Source organism: Volvox carteri (assembly GCF_000143455.1).
Source record: "Volvox carteri f. nagariensis unplaced genomic scaffold VOLCAscaffold_14, whole genome shotgun sequence".
Lineage (NCBI taxonomy): Eukaryota > Viridiplantae > Chlorophyta > Chlorophyceae > Chlamydomonadales > Volvocaceae > Volvox > Volvox carteri.
The window spans coordinates 1,451,444-1,471,433 of NW_003307557.1; the positions used below are offsets into that span (position 1 = coordinate 1,451,444).

Consider the following 19,990-nt stretch of genomic DNA (forward strand, 5'->3'; position numbering starts at 1 on the left):
TCACAACGGATACGGCGATGCAGGCTCAGCCGCCACCAATGACGATGACGCCCGCGGCTCCACTACCTCCCGACCGCCCATCCCCCCGGGGGCTGACTGGGCGTTCCTGTCCTGTGCTGCCGCTGCCGCCGCCGCCGGTGGCTCGCCCCCTGCCGCCGCCGTTGCCCCTGCCGCAGCTGCGGCGCCTAGCCGCTTGCGGTCCAATGCCATGAAGGAAGCCAGGAGTAGCAGCAGCAAATTCGGGCGCGCCGCCACAACATCTTCCCACGCCAGAAAGATGACGCAACCCAGCTTGCGCGCGCAGCTGAGCAGGTACCTGCAATTTGACAGGGAGGCTGCGGTAAGCAAAGAACATAGAACCTGAATGTGGGCGAAAAGATGTTCTTCGCGGGTGCCATTGGTTGGTGGTTGTGTCCCGCCTGTAAGGACTGAGGCTTTCGGTGTGTGGGGAAGGCCCAGGGACGGCCAGGAACGGTTTACTGGGACCGCAGCCATTCACACCCTGCACCGCGCGCTGCCCCCCTACCTGGCATTACTTCCGCGCTCCTCCGCGTTGCGTCCCGGCAGCACGTACTTCGGGTTGACGGAGCGAGGACAGATGGCCGCCAGGAGCTGCAGCAACACACTCCCCTCGCCAAGCCTCTTATCGGAAAAGCTAACCAGCGGCGTGAACGGCAGCTGCGGCGCTACACCACAGCCGGCCGGAACCACCTCATCCGTTTCCCCACGGTCGGCTGCTGCTGCCGCCGCTGCCGCCTCCAGCAACTTCGCGTTAGCCCAAGCTAGCACCGCTTTTTCTACCTCCACATGGGCACGGGATCCGCGCTGCGGACTCGGCGCGAACGGCACGTGCTGAGCGTGCGGCGACACTTCATGGCCGCAGATGAGACCTGAGCTGTGGCTGTGGCCCCCATAGCTATGGTTAAGGCCGTAGCTGTGACCCAAGGCATGGCTTGGACTGTAGCTGTGGCCAAAGCTGTAACTTTGGCCCAATGTTGGCATGGCGCCCGGTGCTGGGAGGCGTTGAGGCGATGTGGGTGGGTTCGGGTAGGGCACCGGCGCCGCCAGCCCAAGTAGCATGCCCATATGATGGCGCATCATTTGGAAGACCAGTGACAAGGTGGCACGGCGCTGGCCCTGGTCACGGCGCACATGCAGGAGAAAGGTAGGTAGACGAGCTTCCATGCGACACGCACCGGCACACTGAACTGCGCAGACGCAGCATTAGAGCACGGCAGAGAAGACGCAAAGTAGCACGATCAGTGCATCTGCGCAGATTCTCTTCACGGTGACCGTCCGTTACTCCACGTACCAACAGGTTAATCGCTTTACGCTTTGGCATCACCAAGTATCCCTATACCCAAAACGCACATGGACGAGCTGAACGTACATTTATACACGAGCACAATCTTTACATACACTATACGACATAGCACGCACGGATGCACTGACACACAGGCCAGGTACACCGCCAACGCCCGCGTCAGCGGCCCGCTCACCAGTGCCAGGTCCAGTCCGCCAATGTTGACTAAGGGCGGCATAGCAAGCTGGCGGGTGCAAACCTCAATGACCAAGTTACAGTTCTGAACGCTCAGAATCTTACGAAGCTGCGATACCCAAGGGTGTGGATCAAGACGGGGAGGGAGAGAAAGGACAAAACAATGAACAAGGAGGGCCATCAAGTGGGAGCGGCGTGGGGAGACCGCGGGGCGGCACAGGAGCTGTTACGTGTGTCGCGGCCAGCCTCGGACGGGTTGAAGACAGCAAATTGTGCACTGCATAGCTTAGCAGAACCTGAGTACCCGTGTTAGGATAAATCCCCCTTAGGGCCCGAAATCAGTATTCCGTCCATAAGACCTCAGTCCTTGAGAACTCCCGGCCTCCGATCCTGGAACCATTGCTGCCTAGATTTCACAAGTTACAAGTTCCGCACAAGTGCGGGGGTGTCCGTAAAAGCCGGGGGGGCCAGGGACGGTAATTCACGTAATCCACCCTGCGCACCCTGTTAAGGGTTAAAAAGCCCTACTAAGGCAACGGCCTTACCTTCTCCTTGAAGGGGGGCCGGAACGCATCCGACCAGGGAACACAGCCAGGCTGAATCGCCTGGAGGGCCTACATCGGCACACGTGGATCCGCGCATTTGGTAAGATCAGTGTATGCATGGGTGTGTGCGTTACACCTGTGCTTACATCCAGACAAGCGCAATGATTCCGGTAAAACATCGATGTGTGAATATGGGCATGCCAGCCACATGCAGGGGTGATGGCCTCACGGAGGTTGCGGTAACTGTGGACGCGGCAAGGGCAGAAGCGAGCGCCATGTCAGGGTTAGCCATTTGTTCCGTCTGTCCTGTTTGCTATGTGCAGCACTTGCATTTAAACCATTTAGCATCCGCCACCTCATTGACTTGCAATCCGCTTTATTGCGCGACCTACTCTCAGCAGGACAAAATAGATTTCAAGTTTTTGCTACTATCAATTTTGTCTGCCCTATTACATCACAGTACTTAAACACCGCTGATGGGATTGCCATCCAGCGTCGGTCTAGCCACACACCTAACTCCCTCCCCTTCCGTTCTCCATTCCCCCCCCTCCGCATCTCTCACCAGCAGCAATGGCCAGCCGGTCGTGATCTCCTGCTCGAACAATGACGTCACGTGGATGCCCGGGTCCAGACTGTTGAGCCACAACCTCAAGACACGCTCCTCCTAAAACCCAGATTGACGCACGGCAGGATCCCGGGTGGGGTCATTGTCACGTAAAAGCAACTAGTCAACATCTTTTAACGGTACACATGCATGAAGGCGGCGGCTCCTTCCATATAACCAGGTTCAGGTTATGGGCGTGTGATGGGTGGATTCGCGGTCACTTTCGCATACTAGCAATATAATGCTGGCGCCGCTGAAGTCCAACACATCAAGGAAAAAAAGAGCCAATGCAAATACGAAATACCACCTCAGACCGGCGGCGTTTCAAAAGTGCCTAGAGACTAGCGGAGACCACAAGTCCTGAAGCCCTGGCCTGCCCCAAATCAAACCTGGTCTGTGCCTTCCTCATCGTCGCCATCGCCACTCCACAGCACGACCCTAGGCTCAGCGATAGTGGATCGGGGCCGGTCGCCGCCCGTGGGCCCCCCACCGCCGCCAGCTCCTGCCCTGTTATGCTTCTGACGCTGCTGCCGACGAAGCTCTCGCTGCTGGTGCTCTTTTTGAACGAGCAGGTTGTGCTCTGACAGCAGGTCTATGGGAGGGCGGCCACCCATGCTGTGATTCCTTCGGATGGCGGCGGGGCCTCCGGCAGTTGACGCTGCAGGCTCCCGCAGCGGCGGCAGTGGCGGCGCGGGTGATCCCGGCAGAATTTTGCTTGCTGCTGCCGCCGCCGCCGCGATCGCCGCGGCAGCGGCCGTCGCGACCGCAGCATCATCTTGGGAGGCGCCGTCTGCACGACCGGGCGATACCTCACCAGTGCCTACCTGGTGGACGCCGCTGCTACTGCTACTGGTGCTGCCGTCAGCGCGGGAACGCACTGCTCGCGCTGCTGTTGCGGTCATCCCGTCCCGTAGGCAGCAGTGCACCAAGAGCGCACGAGCCAGGAGGAGGGATCGTAGGCCAGGATGGCGGCACTGCAGATGTTCAGAACGCAGAGCCGGCAGCTGAGGCGACCCGTGGGCTGGTACACCGGCAGCCAGAGCATTGGAAAGTGCCTGCGCGACCTCAGCCCAACGCGCCTCCCTCTTGCCACCGTCGCCTACGCCACCATCCACGGCGCTGGGAGGCCTTATCCCCAAACAAGCATGTGCCGGGGCATCAGCATCTTGCGGCAGCGCACTAAGGACATTAAACCCCTCTTGGGTAGCAACACCAGCGGTTCGCGGGCTGCCGCAGCTGCTCGCCGCCCCTGGAGCCGTTCGGGGTACTGCCACTGCAGCGGCATTGGACGTCGTGGTATATGCAGGACCTGAAACAGCTGCCGAACCCGCATCCGACCCCAGGGGCCGGGACAAAATCGCCGCGAGGCCCTCCCACACCTCCAGCCGTATCGGGTCGGGTTCGCTTGTGCAACAGCCAGCGCCCGCGGTGTCGACTGCCGACCCGTGGGAATTCTCCCTGAGGTTGGTACCTGCACCACCGCCACCACCAGTTCCACCGTCTCCGCCGGCGGTGGCAAAGCGGCCTCCGGAGCTTTTGTCTGCGCCCATGTCCTTGCTGGGCCGACCGTTGAACAAATCGGACCCCACATCCGCCTCCGTCCCCATGCTGCTGATGTTGCAGCCTCGTGGGCACGATGCTGGAATCCCAGTGCTCTTACAGGCTTCCAGTGGGGCTGTGCCATTTGCACAAGGCGCGCTAGCGCCGGCGGTGGCCGGGCACAACGCCGCCGACAGTTCCGGTGCCACAGCCGTCATTGACCCAGCGCGCGACACAGTGGCTGGCGTTGCGGGGCCCGATGAAGCAACCGGGCTCGAGCTCGGTTTGACGGGCAGCGCATCAACAAGTTGCAGCACCCAGCACTCAAGTCCAGCCACGGCACGGCGAGCAGCAGCAGTGCCGGGCTGCTGAGCCGAAGCAAAGGCATGTCCTACGTGCTCTACAACGCCGACTTTGGCTGTGGCAGTAGTAGCGCCGTCGCCGTCCCCGCCCCCGCCTTCGTCGCTGCTTCTGTTGCTGTTGCCACTAGATTGGGTTTGGAGGCTGTATTCGACGCCTAGCGCTTGGCAGTTGTGAGACCCTGGCGCAGTCCTCCCCGTGTGCCGAAAAGAGCCGCCAGCCAAGGACAACGATGCAGCGGCTTGGGATGCGGGTGCCGCGAGCACTTGGCGATCTGATGCAGGCAACGCCTGATGGGATGTAATACCGAATTGCAGATATGGGTAGCGCAAGACGGCTAAGCAGTATGTGAAGAATCGGTCAGTGTGGCATGTGAGTTTGGATGTTGCAGCCAATCATACAGGAATGAGCATGCAGGATATGTAAGAAGGGTTACATGCAGACGACGAAAGGAAATGCGCTGGAGGAAGGGCCGTCTATGGTTACGTTCCCTTGTTCGGCCAGAAACGGGATGATGTCGATGACACACCGAGCTGGTATCCATAATAAATGCAAGCGTGATAGGATCCTGAGCTAATGGGCTTGACTCATTTCTTGCGCAGAAGGCTAGGGGCCGATTCATCGCGTAGGATTGCTGCTAGGGCCCCAGGACTGGGCGCGTTCCATGGTATATGCATGGAAAGCCTGAGGAGACATGCATCATAACGTGTGGCCCTAAAGAACATTTCACGCTGCCTGCGCGCGTCCTAAAGCCCTAGATAATCCCCGTCCTGCACCATGCTGAATAAGGATATGCGGAAGTGCACCGCCCGCAACCCCGAAAACCCCTCGTTACCTGTACAGCGGATAGCCTCAAAACCTCCAGGACAAAGTCTGTCAGACAGGAGACCTGTACAGAGAGACCCGGCATGAGTCTGCGTTGAGGGCAGCAGCGCCACGTAAAACCAGCTACGACGTACCTCGCATGCATAAAGCTGCTCGACAGATATTCCCTGCAAATCACACCCCTGTGCATGTGCACAACTGTAGCACAATTGGAAGTTCTCCAGGACGTCGTCAGGGGTAAGTGCTCGAAAGCCGCCGTCGCTGTCGTTGATTGCGCGCTCATCGAGGGAACCAGGAAGCGCGGAACTTAGGAGTTTGCTGCACAAGCATAACGATCGAGTCATCATCAGTCCTAAAAATCGCGTATCGCCGAGCAGGAAACTTTGCGCCTGATTGCAAGGCACGACATCGGACGCCACACCCTTTGCCAAGCAAACCCACCACAATATTGATCCACTCCAGCAGAGGCGCTTAAAAGCTTCCCATGCAAACTCGTTTGCGCGAAAGGAGGCTCCCGAGCTCAAGATTTCATATGCGAAGGTCACCTCAGCAGCAGCGAAAGCACGAAATCTGGCGTCTAAATTCACGGTGCATTCGTTTTCTGGCCATTCAGATGCAGACGGAGGAGAAAGCTTATGGTCAGAGCCCTCTAGCGCAGCTGGCGTCGAGGTTACAAACGAGGAAAGTTCAAGCAATTCGGTCTCTTGCACGCTGCGACGGTTAAATACGCCCATCTCAGTGCATAAATCCTTAGGCTCATTGCTGCGCCGATTTCGCGATGCCCCAGGTGTCTTAGGCGAACGTAAAAGGGCGAGAAGAATCGACATACCGGTCCTTGTTCAGCCTGAACCGTCATCTGAAACTAAATGCGTTTCATGTGCATGAGAGTATGTGTAAAACTGTAACTATTGTGGTCGGGATGGGACAAATACTGAACATAAGCGGACTGTACGTGAGCTTTTGGGCGGGAGCATCGTGGCATTCTTCACATATGGCAGCGTAAGGTCACAAGCGCATCAAGCACAAGATACCATGCAAAGGCTTTGGAGGCTACCACTTGAGGAAGCCCTTGACAGCTGCTAGTTGCAAGGCCAAGACATGCCTCCTAAGCCGTGTTGGACGCTGCATACAGCTGACAAAAACGTATAACGTCAAGATGTGATAGGTTCAGATACAACAAATTGCCCCTGAATGCCTAAGTGCTATGAGGTACGTTCAGCGACCCGGGCCCTATGAAACCCCAACACAGGATGGACCTATCGAAGGCATAAAAAACATCTCTGCATCATGTGTGTGGCGTTACCTATAATGGTAGCTTGCCGACAAAGTAAATTTTGAGTAAATCTACGCGCGTCGTAAGCTTTTGGCTAGATCTTTATGCTGAAGTGATAATTGCTGCTGATTACATCGCGCCAATTCGACTTGCAAGTCGAGGCTGGTTGCAAATCCAAGGGCAAACTGATCGTGCGTGAGCACACCTGGTTTGGTTTACCAGGTTCACTTTTGCAGTTGGGCAGTAGTTGCGTCCTGAAACACAGGAGGCGTCCTAACGCCTAACGTACCCAAGGCAGACCCAGACTGACAAATACATGTAAAACCACTCTCTACCATGGATAGACGGAACTCCATGCTGCCAGGGAAACGAGTGTGTTTCTCCCTTACTTTTTTTGTCCGTGCCTCCCCGCCAGAACCTGAACCTGACAAATTGTGGCCGGTCTCCGAGGACCGGAAAATCTAAATGCGTTCTGACAGAATTGTATTAGACCAAACGAGCTCCTCCTCAGCAAGGGAGCCCCAGAGAGCGCCTCTCATTCACGAGGCACATGCCGGCCATATACGTAGTCCTGAGCACGGATCATGGCCATGGGCGTGGTGGTTCATGCTGCGTAACGACCCGCATACATATACCAGCATGCCATGTAAGGCCGAACTGCAACCTGCGGCTAACCCACATCCTTGAGACCGTTCCTTTAAGATCTCCGACGACCTCAGACATACCTGTGCAAATTCCAGCGGGGTAGCGGTTCCAAGGACAGTTGCAACTCGCCCACGTACTCCAACCGAATCCGGCTATATGCTGAAGCATTCATCCAATTGGGCATCGCGCAGCTCAACATGCGCTGCTACAACCAAAGACCCAAAACGGCCCCGGGCAGTAATCAATGCCGTGACATATACCCTCCACAACAGCCACTCGGTGTCTCCGTTGTGGGGATGGACCCGCGCGTCCGACAGCAAGACGCATGTATCTCAGGAAAATATTTTTTAAAGTCATCGTGCCAGCATTTGCCGGCGCGTGTGCCACGTCCACTCGCGGCCTTCACTCCATGAGTACTCAAGTCAACAGACAGGCTCGGTGATGGCGAATTGCTGGTGGTCCTCATTGGACTGTCAATGATGCCATGCAAAAGAAGGTAGGGCCGCGAAACCGCGACAAGCAACGATATGACAAAAGTTGCCATGGCACGGCACCTGTCGATCCCTTCACCCGCCGGCAGTGCTGCCAAACTGATACTCGCCAAACTAGCTTCACCAGCAGTTTGCAGGCAACAAGTCTTTTTGCATGCAATGTCAAATAGCCAGCACGGAATGCGCGCCCATATGCGCCGCCTCGCCGCTGGCACATCCGCGATTCAACTTCTCTCTAAGCTTGCTATACGCCCCGCTCTTCGTTGGTGCAAGGTGACCAAATCCTATTCTCCAACACTAACTGGACCTCATCCACCCCCACCCAGCTCAGTTCTCGGCTACTTTCAGCTAACATCCATGCCCTCCAGGTGGTTTCCCGCACCGCCGTTGGCATCCACCTCCATTCCCGTGGCTGCCTCTGCTGGTGCAGCCGCCACCGCCTCTTTCCCACTAACCCCATCCACACGAATTTCAGACGGCAGATGCCCCGTCTTCAGCGCCTCCTCCAGTCGTTGAATCTCCTCCAGTGTCTGCGCATTCGCAATAGCGGCCTTGATGGCTATGAGCTGCTCCTGCGACGGTGCCGCCGTAGCTTTCGCCGCTTCGTCATCGCCATCACCTTGCCCATCCTCTTCCGGCCGCTGCTGCTCGCCGCCATTTTCCCGTGGCAGCACCACGCCTGCCTGTTGCTGCGCAGCCGCCAAGTCCTCATCCGGCTCAAAAGTTTTGGATGCATGCGTGGCCTGAGCTTCCTCCGAGGAGAACATGGCCTTCGCCGCGTCGCGCTCCTGAAGCAAAAAAAACGTCAGTCGCCAGCAGGCAATTTTTTTACCAAGGCAAGGGAGGCACCGATGCGTCGCTTTGCACTTGCTACGAAACGGACACACGTTCACGCTGTACCAAAACCTCGTCAATTCAAGAGTTGTGAACCCAACCGTTTCGGAGGCTCCAAGGAGACGCATATATCAGATCATGCGGCCATGGTTGCGCCTCAGTAAATCCCATTTAGGACCATAACCAGCAGCACAGGCAGTAAGCATGCCGGCATAGGTCATGCGACAGTGGACTGACCTTTTGCTTAACCTTCTTGAAGTCCAGGACTTTTAATCGTGGCAGTTTGCTGATGACGTACAGCCTGTTGACGGAACAGAAACATTCGAACAACCATGCGCACGTTATATACACATTTGTATGCCCTAAACAAACAACTTGGAATGCCATCTCGCCCTATCATCCACCTTTTCCCCGGAAAGCGTGGTCCCAAAGCCCGAGCGCCATACTGTGGCTGATGACGGACAGCTGCTTGGGAAAATGGTCCAACTCCCTATGCAACGGCCCTCTCGTGGCGTCCCATCTCAGGACGCATTGTGCACGACGGAGCTGTTCCTTTCGCATGTGCAAGCTGCATCGCAAGAAAACCCAACCTCCAGGAAAACAGCTTATAAATAAAGGACCCGACCGCCAGTTAATCAGCATGCGAATCCATAGCGGCAACCTGAGAAATGACAACGGCGCAGCAAATACGCGCCCACTCATCACGGCTACAACGCCACCCATACTGCTTACGAGGCACCCCTTGCAGTAGCGACCGCTAAACGATGTGACCCAACTGATAGAGCGAAGGACCTTTACGCAGCCGCATCGGTTTTGCAGGCACCGCAACCCCGCCTACCTGTAGTTGGCTTTCGTCATGACCGGGTTCCCGTGCAACGACAGGTGCTCCAGCTTTAGCAGCGTGGCGAGCGGGTCAATGTCCTGCAATGTGCACAGGCCATGCATAAGTGCGTGCTCCGGATTGGGAGCATTAGTGGACTGCGTGTTAACTGGCCAGAGCCAAAAGCTCATCCGTTCCCACCCCAACCTACACACACTACTCCCTAGGCTCACCTGCAAGTTATTTATTCGATTATTGGTCAGGATTAGAGTATCCAGGTTTGGGATGAACTCTGTGGGCCACATGGCAAAGGGCTCGACATCAACGCATTTATGTTTAGGGCCCAGGGGGCCCACGAACACGCGGGTTGCGCAGTCGCCCCACCAACCTTCGAGCCCTCGTGCTATCCTCGCGACGCGGTTGTTATTCATGAGCAACTGCTTGAGTCGCAGAAGCTTTGGGAAGCCATCAAGCCGCACGATAGCGTTGTCCGAGAGGTCGATGCTGTCAAACTGGTTCTGTGGACCACGCCAGCAAAACCAGACTTAGTGCTATAAATTCAACCAATACCCCTACGTGTATATCTCTTAGTATAGAAATGCAGACGGCTTCAAAGCCGCCGGCGGGTGTTCCAACCTTTGTTCCACTTCAACCGCACCTGCGTCGCTCCAAGGTTCTCTATAGCAGCAATCTTGTTGCCTACGAAGAAGAACTGTCGTCCGTAAGGAGAGCCTGCCTCACTAACCGCATGGTTGATCTTGCTTACCGCGAAGGTCAACTTCATACTGTTTTATGCAGCTCATGTACTGAGGACTTCTCATAATAAGCTCTGCCGTAATGCGCCCCGGCAGCCGGGGGCCAACCCCGGCCGCTGGTCGCGCCTCCATGCTCTTTAGCCTATCGGTAAGCCTAGTTAAAGAGTTGCACACATTGAAGCAAAATGACAAATATACCTTCCTATAACCATAGGTTACGAACTGCTGCCCATCGGAACTGTGCAGCTGCTCGGCACATCATTGACCCTCCCGGTGCCGGACGGCCCGTTAAAATGGATTTTGTTAGCTCCAGACTGCAGAGTAACACAACCTTTATTATGAGGTTATTCACACATAAGCCTAAAGTGACTGTAACTGTGAAACAACGTGTTCCGACAACCTGTTACCCAACAGCAGTTGGCTCGACAATCTTTCACCGACAACTGCGAACTACGATGGCATCTTGCAAGTCCATGCCGATCAGTCCTGCAGCATCGGCTGTGTCGAAAGCGAGCTTCAGCCTCGTCTTGGGAGCCCTGACAGGGTCTACCTCACCCCAGGGGTGCTTCTTATCCCCTTTGAGCATTGTATATGCCCTGTCACTAGCTCTGAATGGTGCTGGTAAGTAAATTTTGATGCTCGTTCGGCTTATTGTTTACTAAAGCAAGAAGCATAACTTTTGACGTGACGTTGGTCTCTGCGTCACGCCTTACTTTCCAACCGCAATGCGGCACGCAATAGGCGCACCCGATGCCATCCTATGAAATGTGACGTGTCTTAGGGTCCGCTGAGGACATCTGGGTCCGCGTTAGAAGCCAGGGGAAGCCAGCACATGTGAGCACATACGTCGGCTTATAGCCTTCTTCCAACTTCTCCCTGACAAATGAGCCCCAGACGCGCTTAAATTAATGTCCGCCTTGGCTTCAATCCAGTCCAATCATGACTTTCATGATACGCTACTAGGAACTGAACAGGCCATACTTCGTTTTCCGCCTGGCCGTTTCCGTGCAGGTCCCAAGTCGCCCACTCACGCAGAGCTGTTGCGCGTCATCGCCGGGGATAATGGACACGTCTCCGAGTCCGAGCTCAACTCGGAACTCGGTCGCGCCATGGCGCTCATGAACGGGCAGTGCGCCTCTAAGAATGGGCCAAGCTCCGAAATGGTCCTGGCCAACAGCTTATGGACCCGTGGTATGACACTGAAGAAGGCTTACGTGGACTCCATGAAGTCCCTGTTTCAGGCACGATAATTGGTTGGGTACGATTTTGGTTGAGAACGAAGCGGCAGGGCGGTCTTACTGCGGATGCATCAATAGCCGGGTGGGAGGCTGAGCTTTACTTGGATTTGCTTGCGGATATGGGGCCTGTTGGTAAGGCAAGGGCGTCTTTTTGCGCGCCAAGGACAAGAGGACAGTACGAAAGGGTTCAGGCCGCATCAACCCTATTGCAGGGCCGGGGGCTGTTCGCGCCACAGAGGACCGTTCCAGAGCTCTGGAACGCCAAAGCTGTATAGCTGCCCATGGAATCTAACCTCTACTAGCCTTCGCCTTTTCAGAATGGTGGCGCTGGCCCGCTGCCACCACCTGTCTAAAATGCCGTCCTCTTCAATGCACCCGCCGCACGGTTCTGGTGCCGAAGGGAGTTCTTGCTGTAATGCTCCCTTCGCGGCCTTCTCTTCGCCCTCTGACAAACGTAACATCAACCCGACACACAGGCTACCGCGAGCGAGGCGATCAACGGCGCAAAGGACATTAACGACTGGGTGGAAGGCGCGACCCGCGGCATGATCAAGGACCTGATCCAGACCGAAAAGTAAGGTGGCCCCTGAGGATGGGCCTCCGCGCAAAGTTACCAAAGGTTCAAGACGATCTCATGTACGTCCATGGGCCCCCCGGCTTTTACGGACACACCCGCACTTGTGTGCGGAACTTGTAACTTGTACCGCCTTCGGAAGATCGCGGCTACATCTCTTCCTTGTTGTTGAGAACCGCTCTCTTATGTGCTGCTCCTTACACGGTAGACATTTAAAAAATCTTGCCGAAGCCCTGTCGGCCCCGTGTCTTGGGATGGGGTTATTAATTGAAGGACCCTGCGCTTTTTGCCGGGGTAAGTTGCCTGGGTTTACCTGGGGATCCAGTGCTGCGTTTGCTTTAATCAGAAGGTTTGCGTTTTCCAGTTCTCGCCTGTTGCAGAATTCGTTTCAGAATTCGTGCTTCAGGAAATGCCTATTGCCGTACTAGTTTTACTATATTGCCGTACTAGGTTTACTACATTGCCGTACTAGGTTTACTCTATTGCCGTACACTGATTCATACTTACTGATGCGTCCCTGGCACTGCATGCTCGCAACCCTACTGCGGATGCGATACGCACAGCTTCCATGCTGTACTGGCCAACGCCATCTACTTCAAGGGGCTTTGGGAGCACGCCTTCAAGCCCGAGTGAGTCCTCTCCACTGACGCCGCAGGCATTCGGAACACACGGCTTTGGGCAATGTGCACAACTGTTGTGATTTGGGTCACGGTTTGGAACCGGCATGGTACACGGGGCGGCTCGATTTAGGGGTCATCCCTGCACCTGACACGGCCCCATCGGTCTGCTGACCTTGGGGTCCTGCAAAGCCCCTTTCATAGCCCCTTATGCACAACGTCTGCGCATTAATGAACGATGGCTGCCTAGGCAGCAGTCCGTGTGGCTTATCACGAAGTTTTCTCCCTTGGAAGTGCGGATCCCTCCTGTGCGGCCGTCCCTGCAGCCAGCTGGGAGAGGCCAGGTGAAATGTCAAGGAAAGGAAAGGGTGTCACCTAGTTGCTTGCCTCTTTTTTGGCAGCTCTGCGGGGGGTAAAAGCACGGAGTAAAAGCTGGACCGATTCCCAACCGAACCTGGACTCAAACTCGGAGCCGAATTATTCGCTGCTGCTGCTGCTGCTGCTTTTCCTTTAGGCTGACCCAGCAGGGCGAGTTCACCACGCACAGCGGCCAACCTAAGATGGTGCCTATGATGCATCAGCTGTTCGATGGCCCGGCCAAGACCTTGAAAGGCGTACGCAAGGAAGGCCTATACGATGCAATCTCATTGCCATACAAGGGCGACGTATTTAGCGCGGTGGCGCTGCTGCCCGCCGTGGGTGTGGACATGGCTACGGCATTCGAGGACTGGGCGCGCGGACCGCAGGTGCGTGGGTGCGGATGGCGCATGTGGGGTGTGGGGTTGGGATGGGGGATCTGGGGCGAACGTGACAGGGCTGACAGAGGAAGGAAATCTGGAGTAGATATGTGCGGCGCTCTCTGTTGAATAGTTGTGCAGCGCAGCTACAGCAGTTGATCTTGCGTGGCGGCACGAAAGCGGTTTCAGGGAGACGGAAATGTTACGAGGGAAGCGCGGTGCAGGTAACACGATTTTTCCGCAGGACGTCTGTTTCCTGCGGAGATTTTTTTCACAAAGTCTGATGCGGCTTCCATATTGGTGGAGTGCAGGTGTACTGGTGTAGATGCAAGGGGATTTCGTGCAATGGGACGTGCTCACGAGTCAGGGATATAGCCGCATTCATTCGGCCGCCCGCCTATCCGTTCGTGGTGTCTGCTGTGCTGCGCAGGAGTTCCAGCCCATCCGCCGCGTGAAGATTGTCATGCCCAAGTTTAAGGTGAGCTCTCAGCTGTCGCTGAAACCGGTGCTCAAGGAGATGGGCGTGGAGGTGGCCTTCACTGTAGCCGCCGACTTCACCCGCATGGCGGACGGCGGCCTGTTTATCAGCGACGTTGTGCACAAGGTGAAGGCTGGGCGGGCGTGATTCGGAAGAAGCTGCACGGGATGGGTAGAGAGAGAGAGGAGGCCCTGCGCCTTCTTCGTCTTCCTTTTTTGCTGCTTATGCGCTTCCGCATACCCTCCCCCGCTGTACATGTTATGTGGATGTTTACTTTTTCCCCGGTTTATACGCACGCCGTTTCCTTCGTTACTTGATTACCACAATTGTTTGCCATGCAACGACATCGATGTATAGATTAAGCTGTTGCACCAAGATGGAGAATGGTGAAGACTGGACACATCATGTTGTTATCATGCATGCAAAGCGACCCATGGGTCGCTCCCTGATCTGGCCTCCCAATCAGCCGATCACCGAGACGGCTAGAGCAGGTCGGATGCCAAGTCGCGCCATGTGCAAGGGCCGCACGTGCATGTCTGGGGTGTCCCTGACCACGGTTCCTCATTTGATGCTCACTCTGGCTTTGCTTCCACCACTGCCTTCGCTTCCGCATCCCACAGGCCGTCGTGGAAGTAGACGAGGAGGGCACGGTGGCAGCGGCCGCCACGGCTGTCATGATGCTGCGTTGCGTGCCCGCGCCACCTGAGGAGATCATTTTTAACCGGCCCTTCGCCTTCATGATTTACCACAACCCCACAAACTTGCCGGCGTTTGTTGGTGTAGTTCACGATCCAGTCGCCGCATAGGCTGCGGCTGCCCGTACTTGTGGCAATCAGGATAGGGGAGGGTTGGGGTCAGGTTTGGCCAGCCAGCCGCACTACATGTTCAGGGAGCTGCATTCAAACTGCTTTCCTGAACTGCGACATCGTCCTGACTCGTTGGGGCTTGTAAGACACAATCAGGCTGTACGCGTAGTTGTTGAAGGAAAACTTCCTCTTTGCACATGGTTGATTGCTGACGTTATCTCGTTGCGGTTGTTGCTGTAATTGTGAGATAATAATTTCATAGCTTGGTAAATGCAGCGATGGAGCATATGTACATTTGTGCCAGTGGAGCAGCTGTGCGTGTTGGTGGTTGAATAATACTTTTCGCCCTGTTTTGCGTGCTGATTTTGATGCGCTCATACTATCTCAGAGCTGATAAGCATCCTGAATAGACGGTAACCTCCTCTCCGGTTTCGCACTAAGGGTGCTAAGCTAAGGGTGCCAAGCTGCACTAAGGGCACTAAAGCCCCCTAGCTGGGGCCTCTACAAGTTCTCGGATCCAATGGACCCGGCTAGATGCGTGCATGTTTGGATGGCAGCGCACCAGACCGGCAACCGGGAGGGTCATTAACAACACCGCTGAGAATTTCTGTGCGTCAATAATGTACAGTAAATAGAGCATGCTTTGTAATTGCAGTTTGGAGTATTTGGTCATAATGCTGGCAGAGCAAATAGTTGCGGACGCGGACGGCAGCCAGTATCGTACACATCAGGGACAGCCAGTGACAGCTGCAACGGTCGTGATGTTGACTGCGCACATAGGGCACAATACCGTCTATATATAAGTAGTAGAGACAGCATTATGCCAGATGACATCTTGGCTTTTGGCTCTGTTATTCTGTGTGAGTTTGGGGCACTATGACACTTCTATGTAATGACCATCCCGCTGAAACGCTGCAAGGACAATGGTGCCAAGTGGGCTGGTGGCGCTGCCAGAGCATGTAACTGCTAGACAGCACGTCGATGGCGACACATAGATACCAGCCAACAGATTGGAACCCTATTTATTCTTGGTAGCCCCCAGACTACCCTGAAAGCCCCAAAACGTCATTCGGTTTACGGACTGCGGACCCAGCTGAAATCACGCCAATGTGCCCTTTAGGATGGCTCGGCATAGGCCCGAAGAACCTCTTCCTGTACGTCACCGTCAAGGCTATCGCCTCGCCAGCCGGACACTCCCACACCGGGTTACAGGAATTCGTGTGGTTCCCGTCGCCCCTTGGGAGTACAAACAAAGCACACAGTCCACAAACCTATACAAAAGATAGTCCATGCATGGCGGTTCAACTTGTTCATCCTATTTCGGGCACTTATGCGAGCTAACGATTGTGGTGCACCACGTGCCTCCGTACAGCAAACCACATCTTTGCCCCCACTCAAGCACACGACAAAGGGCTGTGATGCAGCCTGTGTCTGGATTAAGCTGGGAAACCCCGTAGCATACAGACAGCCCTTTGGTCAGATCAACAAGAAGTTAAAACCTCGGTGAAGTTTAGGTGCACCCGCCAGAAGATCGAGGGTGTAAATCAGGACCACGCCATCCCTCCGCTGCCATGACCAAGCCACGGTGCTGCAGCCCCATGGCTGCTTGCGCGCTTTAACTTGATAAGCTGTAGAAGACATCCAGACGGAGGACAAGGCAATAAACCCTCCGAAGGTGGGAGGATCGGCCGCGCGAGGCCTCCCGCCCAAACTGCTTACTCCCCAGACCTGCAACAAATAGAGAGAGCACAGGGAAGCTCACGGGCTAAACAAGTAACAAATATAACTTGCTTACATCTCCCTCCCGACGTGCCTATATATGAAGCCCTGTATGTGGTAGCCGGTGCTCACTTTGGCATTTTCTCGCCCGCCTTGATGAGCTCTTGGAGCTTAGACAACACCACTGTCGTGTCTGCCCCTTGCACGCTCAACGCTTTTTCGACTCCATAATCTACAAGGACAAGCAGCATGCGCGGGTCACAGGGGGAAAAAAGACATATCTGCGACGGTTTGGTGCGTTTCAGTACACACCGTAACGGGCAATGAGCTTGGCCTCCGCTCCCGCGCACTCCCGCACAAGAATGGGGAAGTGCGGGTTTGCTTTCTTCATCTCCGCGTAGTTAGACACAACGAACTCCCTGAAGGTGCAAACATGACCTTAGCCATCGTCGGATGGAACACTGCACGATTTCCATACATGTGGGGCTAACCTGACACCCTTGCTCGCTTCGGACGCCTGGCAAAGGTGGATTCTGCAGCCCGCGGAGAGAGCAGCAGCTCAAGGTTCCGGTAAGGGTCCTACATCAACACCTTCTCCGCGATGGGCTAAATTTCTTACCTAAGCTCCTGCATGCTCTTAGACAAAGCGTTGCGCCAGGCCATCTTTAAGGACTGCAGACGCCTGCTCAACACGGGATACCGGCCTACTAATCAATCCACAAGAGACTGCTAACTAAGCTATATAAGCACTTTCTCCTCGAATGCACCACAAGCAGAGTATTACGCTCCTTTCAAGCACTATGCCTTCCCAATGCATTTTATTAAGTCGCCGTACTGCTGTACAAGTTCTTTCTTGCATAGCTGCATTCACAGATGCCCATGTCTTTTGTTGTTACTGGTACTTTTTTTAACATCCTAGCATTGTAACTTTCAGCAAGGCAACGATTGCCAAACCCAATCTTGCCGTCCGCCGTTTAGGCTTTAGCCGTTCGCTTTGAGGCACAATGGGCAAGATGAAGAAAACACGCAAGTTTGCCGAAGTAAAACGGCTACTAAACCCTAAGGATGCCGAGTACGTTTGCTTCCAGAACGGCGCTGCCGCCCTTCGCAGCAACATGACAACATTCAACTTTGCGCAGACCGCCTGCTAAACGCCAGAAGACCGAGAAGAAGGAGGAGGAAGTGCGTCACGTGTAAGTTTTGTGGGGGCTTGGCCACGACGCAGCGGCAGCTTTGGCGCTATGTTGAGGCTGCGCCAACTGGTTGACAACCCAACCTCCCCCTGATCCGCGCTAACTCCCGTCCCTTTTCCCCATCATCTTTCATGTCGCTACAGCGAGAAGGTATCGTCGGCACTTTTCTTCCGTTACAACACACAACTAGGTCCTCCGTACCAGGTTCTCGTGGACACCAACTTTATCAACTTTTCCATCAGGAACAAGGTGGGGCCGCCCACTTAAACCGATGAGCTAACTTGCTTTCCGATCCGCGCCTCTGACTGCTGCCTCTGCGGCTTATGGATCTCCTCTGCGGCTTATGGATCTCCTCTGCGGCTTATGGATCTCCTCTGCGCCTTGCTTCTCTCCATCACAACCATACCAGACGACGTCTACCCACCTTGCCTTACATGCCAATATCCCACGCCCCAAGCTATAGCGGCGCGTCTCAGCATTATCTTCTTCTTACCTACATCGACTTTTGTGCCTTAAGGAATTCAAAACCCATATCTCTAGCTTTTTGGCTAAATCCGCGCTTGTCGTTCTCTGGGCTAAAGCACGCTCTCCATCCGGTCTGCATCGCTGTGCTGCCGACCAGCACCTCATGCAATCTACGAGCAACGTAGTTATTGCCACATCCATCCCATGAATCCCCTTTACGCAGATTGACCTGGTTCGCGGTATGGTGGACTGCCTTTACGCTGAGTGCAAGCCCTGCATTACGGACTGCGTCATGGCTGAGCTGGAAAAGCTCGGTCAGAAGTACCGCGTGGCACTCAAGGTGGCAAAGGTGGGGCGTCCGTACGCGAACGTAGCGACAGCAACAGCGGCAACGGCCATGGCCCGCGGCACCGGTATTTCTGGTGACTGCCACACAGCAATTCAGCATCGCGTAGCGTTAACTTTAACTTCAATGAGGAGCTTCGCCTAGAGCCCAGACCCAAACTAATCCTCGCGCCTTCTGCTGTGTACTCTCTGGCCTCCTCCCAAGCCACTCGTTTCCGTACCACCTTTCGTAGGACGCTGCACTGTGCTATTAGCCTGACGCTGTCTTTGTCAACCATGCAACAAATCAGGATCCCCGGGTGGAGCGACTTCCCTGCAGCCACAAGGGCACGTACGCTGATGACTGCATCTGCCAGCGGGTGCAGCAGCACAGGTGCTACATTGTGGCCACATGCGATCGGGATTTGAGGCGCCGCATTCGCAAGGTGTGAGATTATATTATTTGGACGTGAAGGACGAGGGCTGCGTCCCAGGAGGCGAGCAGGGGGGTAACTGGATTTGAAAAAGCGGTTCTCATGGCTCGGTATGACCCAGAAACGCGACCAGGCTAGAGAGTTTTGCTCACAGGGAAAGGCAGCTGGTTCGGTTCTGTGTGGGACTGGATTGGCAAGGCGAGGAAAACAAGGGCGCATTGGGGTTTTGCACGCCCTGGCGTGCGTTAGGGCCGGGGGGAGGTAATGGGAGGGGAAGACAGGCTTTGTTGATAGGGTGTAAGTATTGATGTTGTTATTGCATCTGTTATGTAGGTATGTGATAGATATTGTGTGGAAGGTGGTATTTCGCCTTGGTCCCCTCACCGCGGGTGTATAAGGGGGGACAACCTGCTGTTTGCGTATTCTCCTACGGAGCCCCGATTGTTGAAGGTGCTTGACGCTGTGTCCCCGTGCCCCCTTGCTGGGCCCCACAGATTCCTGGTGTTCCGATCATGTACCTTCAGTCGCATCGCTACACGATAGAGCGGCTACCGGAGGCTACGATGGGAGGTGCACCCCGGACGTAGAAGAGCGACTCACGAGCCAAAGGACTGAGGATTGCCAAGTTATTAATGGAATGGAAGAGGATGGTTGGGGGAGGGATGGGGGGACAAAAAATTGTTTGTGATGGGGCTTCAGGGGGAAGTGCTTCAAGTGGGCCGGTGGGGACGAGGTATATCACGAGCGACGGGGATGAGTGGGCGGTAAGGACGGGATAAAGTTACAAGTTCCACACACACGTGTAGGGGTGTTTGTGAAAGCCAGGGGGCCCATGGACAGAAGAGGGGGACAAGAGGCCCCCGTTCGGGGGGAAGGCCCATCAGGACGGGGTTGGATGGCCTCCCATGGATTTGTCGTAACATGGACTGTATGTTTCTGTCCTGGCTTGGGATTCTGGTTATTGGATAGTGCAACGGACTGTAGGCTGCTTGCTTCAAGGGGGAACACGAGTTTGTCGTACTGTCGCGTATCTAGGAGCCAAGAGTGAAACACTATGCGGCCGTCTGTACTGGATATGGGCATTATTTTGATGATGGGTTTGCGTCTGTTTTGCGCACCCAGGGATGATGGACCATGGGCTCTTTTTACAAGTCCCGCGTTTGCAGCGTTACGGGTCGAATGAGCAGGCGGGAACATCCAGCTGTGTTGCCTGAAA

The 19,990-nt window shown here is 55.3% G+C and overlaps 5 protein-coding genes across 5 annotated transcripts; 2 read left to right on the plus strand and 3 right to left on the minus strand.

Moving 5' to 3' along the window:
- Window positions 1-6,962, minus strand: fimA (actin-bundling protein FimA; the record flags this gene model as incomplete). Its single annotated transcript, XM_002949485.1, has 10 exons — window positions 1-316; window positions 527-1,137; window positions 1,197-1,208; window positions 1,500-1,607; window positions 2,044-2,112; window positions 2,606-2,707; window positions 3,037-4,836; window positions 5,382-5,435; window positions 5,506-5,569; window positions 6,934-6,962. 10 exons carry the CDS (start codon window positions 6,960-6,962, stop codon window positions 1-3), a joined length of 3,165 nt encoding a protein of 1,054 aa, XP_002949531.1.
- Window positions 6,963-7,056: 94 nt separating this feature from the next.
- On the minus strand, window positions 7,057-10,368 carry VOLCADRAFT_104320 (uncharacterized protein). The gene is made up of 7 exons (XM_002949486.1): window positions 10,201-10,368; window positions 10,093-10,133; window positions 9,823-9,952; window positions 9,668-9,726; window positions 9,453-9,535; window positions 8,852-8,915; window positions 7,057-8,568 (listed from the first exon to the last, which is right to left on the minus strand). Exons 1-7 carry the CDS (start codon window positions 10,319-10,321, stop codon window positions 8,125-8,127), a joined length of 942 nt encoding a protein of 313 aa, XP_002949532.1. The 5' UTR covers window positions 10,322-10,368; the 3' UTR covers window positions 7,057-8,124.
- A 729-nt stretch (window positions 10,369-11,097) lies between these two features.
- Window positions 11,098-15,135, plus strand: VOLCADRAFT_104321 (uncharacterized protein; the record flags this gene model as incomplete). The annotated part of the gene is made up of 6 exons (XM_002949382.1): window positions 11,098-11,403; window positions 11,904-12,001; window positions 12,657-12,728; window positions 13,133-13,364; window positions 13,786-13,959; window positions 14,454-15,135. The coding sequence occupies 6 exons, from the start codon at window positions 11,098-11,100 to the stop codon at window positions 14,637-14,639; spliced, it is 1,068 nt and encodes a 355-aa protein (XP_002949428.1). The 3' UTR covers window positions 14,640-15,135.
- A 91-nt stretch (window positions 15,136-15,226) lies between these two features.
- On the minus strand, window positions 15,227-17,021 carry VOLCADRAFT_104322 (uncharacterized protein; the record flags this gene model as incomplete). Its single annotated transcript, XM_002949487.1, has 5 exons — window positions 15,227-15,875; window positions 16,491-16,590; window positions 16,671-16,777; window positions 16,850-16,891; window positions 16,978-17,021. 5 exons carry the CDS (start codon window positions 17,019-17,021, stop codon window positions 15,683-15,685), a joined length of 486 nt encoding a protein of 161 aa, XP_002949533.1. The 3' UTR covers window positions 15,227-15,682.
- A 341-nt stretch (window positions 17,022-17,362) lies between these two features.
- On the plus strand, window positions 17,363-19,642 carry VOLCADRAFT_109032 (uncharacterized protein; the record flags this gene model as incomplete). The annotated part of the gene is made up of 6 exons (XM_002949383.1): window positions 17,363-17,430; window positions 17,498-17,551; window positions 17,695-17,800; window positions 18,240-18,365; window positions 18,652-18,786; window positions 19,269-19,642. 6 exons carry the CDS (start codon window positions 17,363-17,365, stop codon window positions 19,359-19,361), a joined length of 582 nt encoding a protein of 193 aa, XP_002949429.1. The 3' UTR covers window positions 19,362-19,642.
- Between the last annotated feature and the right edge of the window lie 348 nt (window positions 19,643-19,990).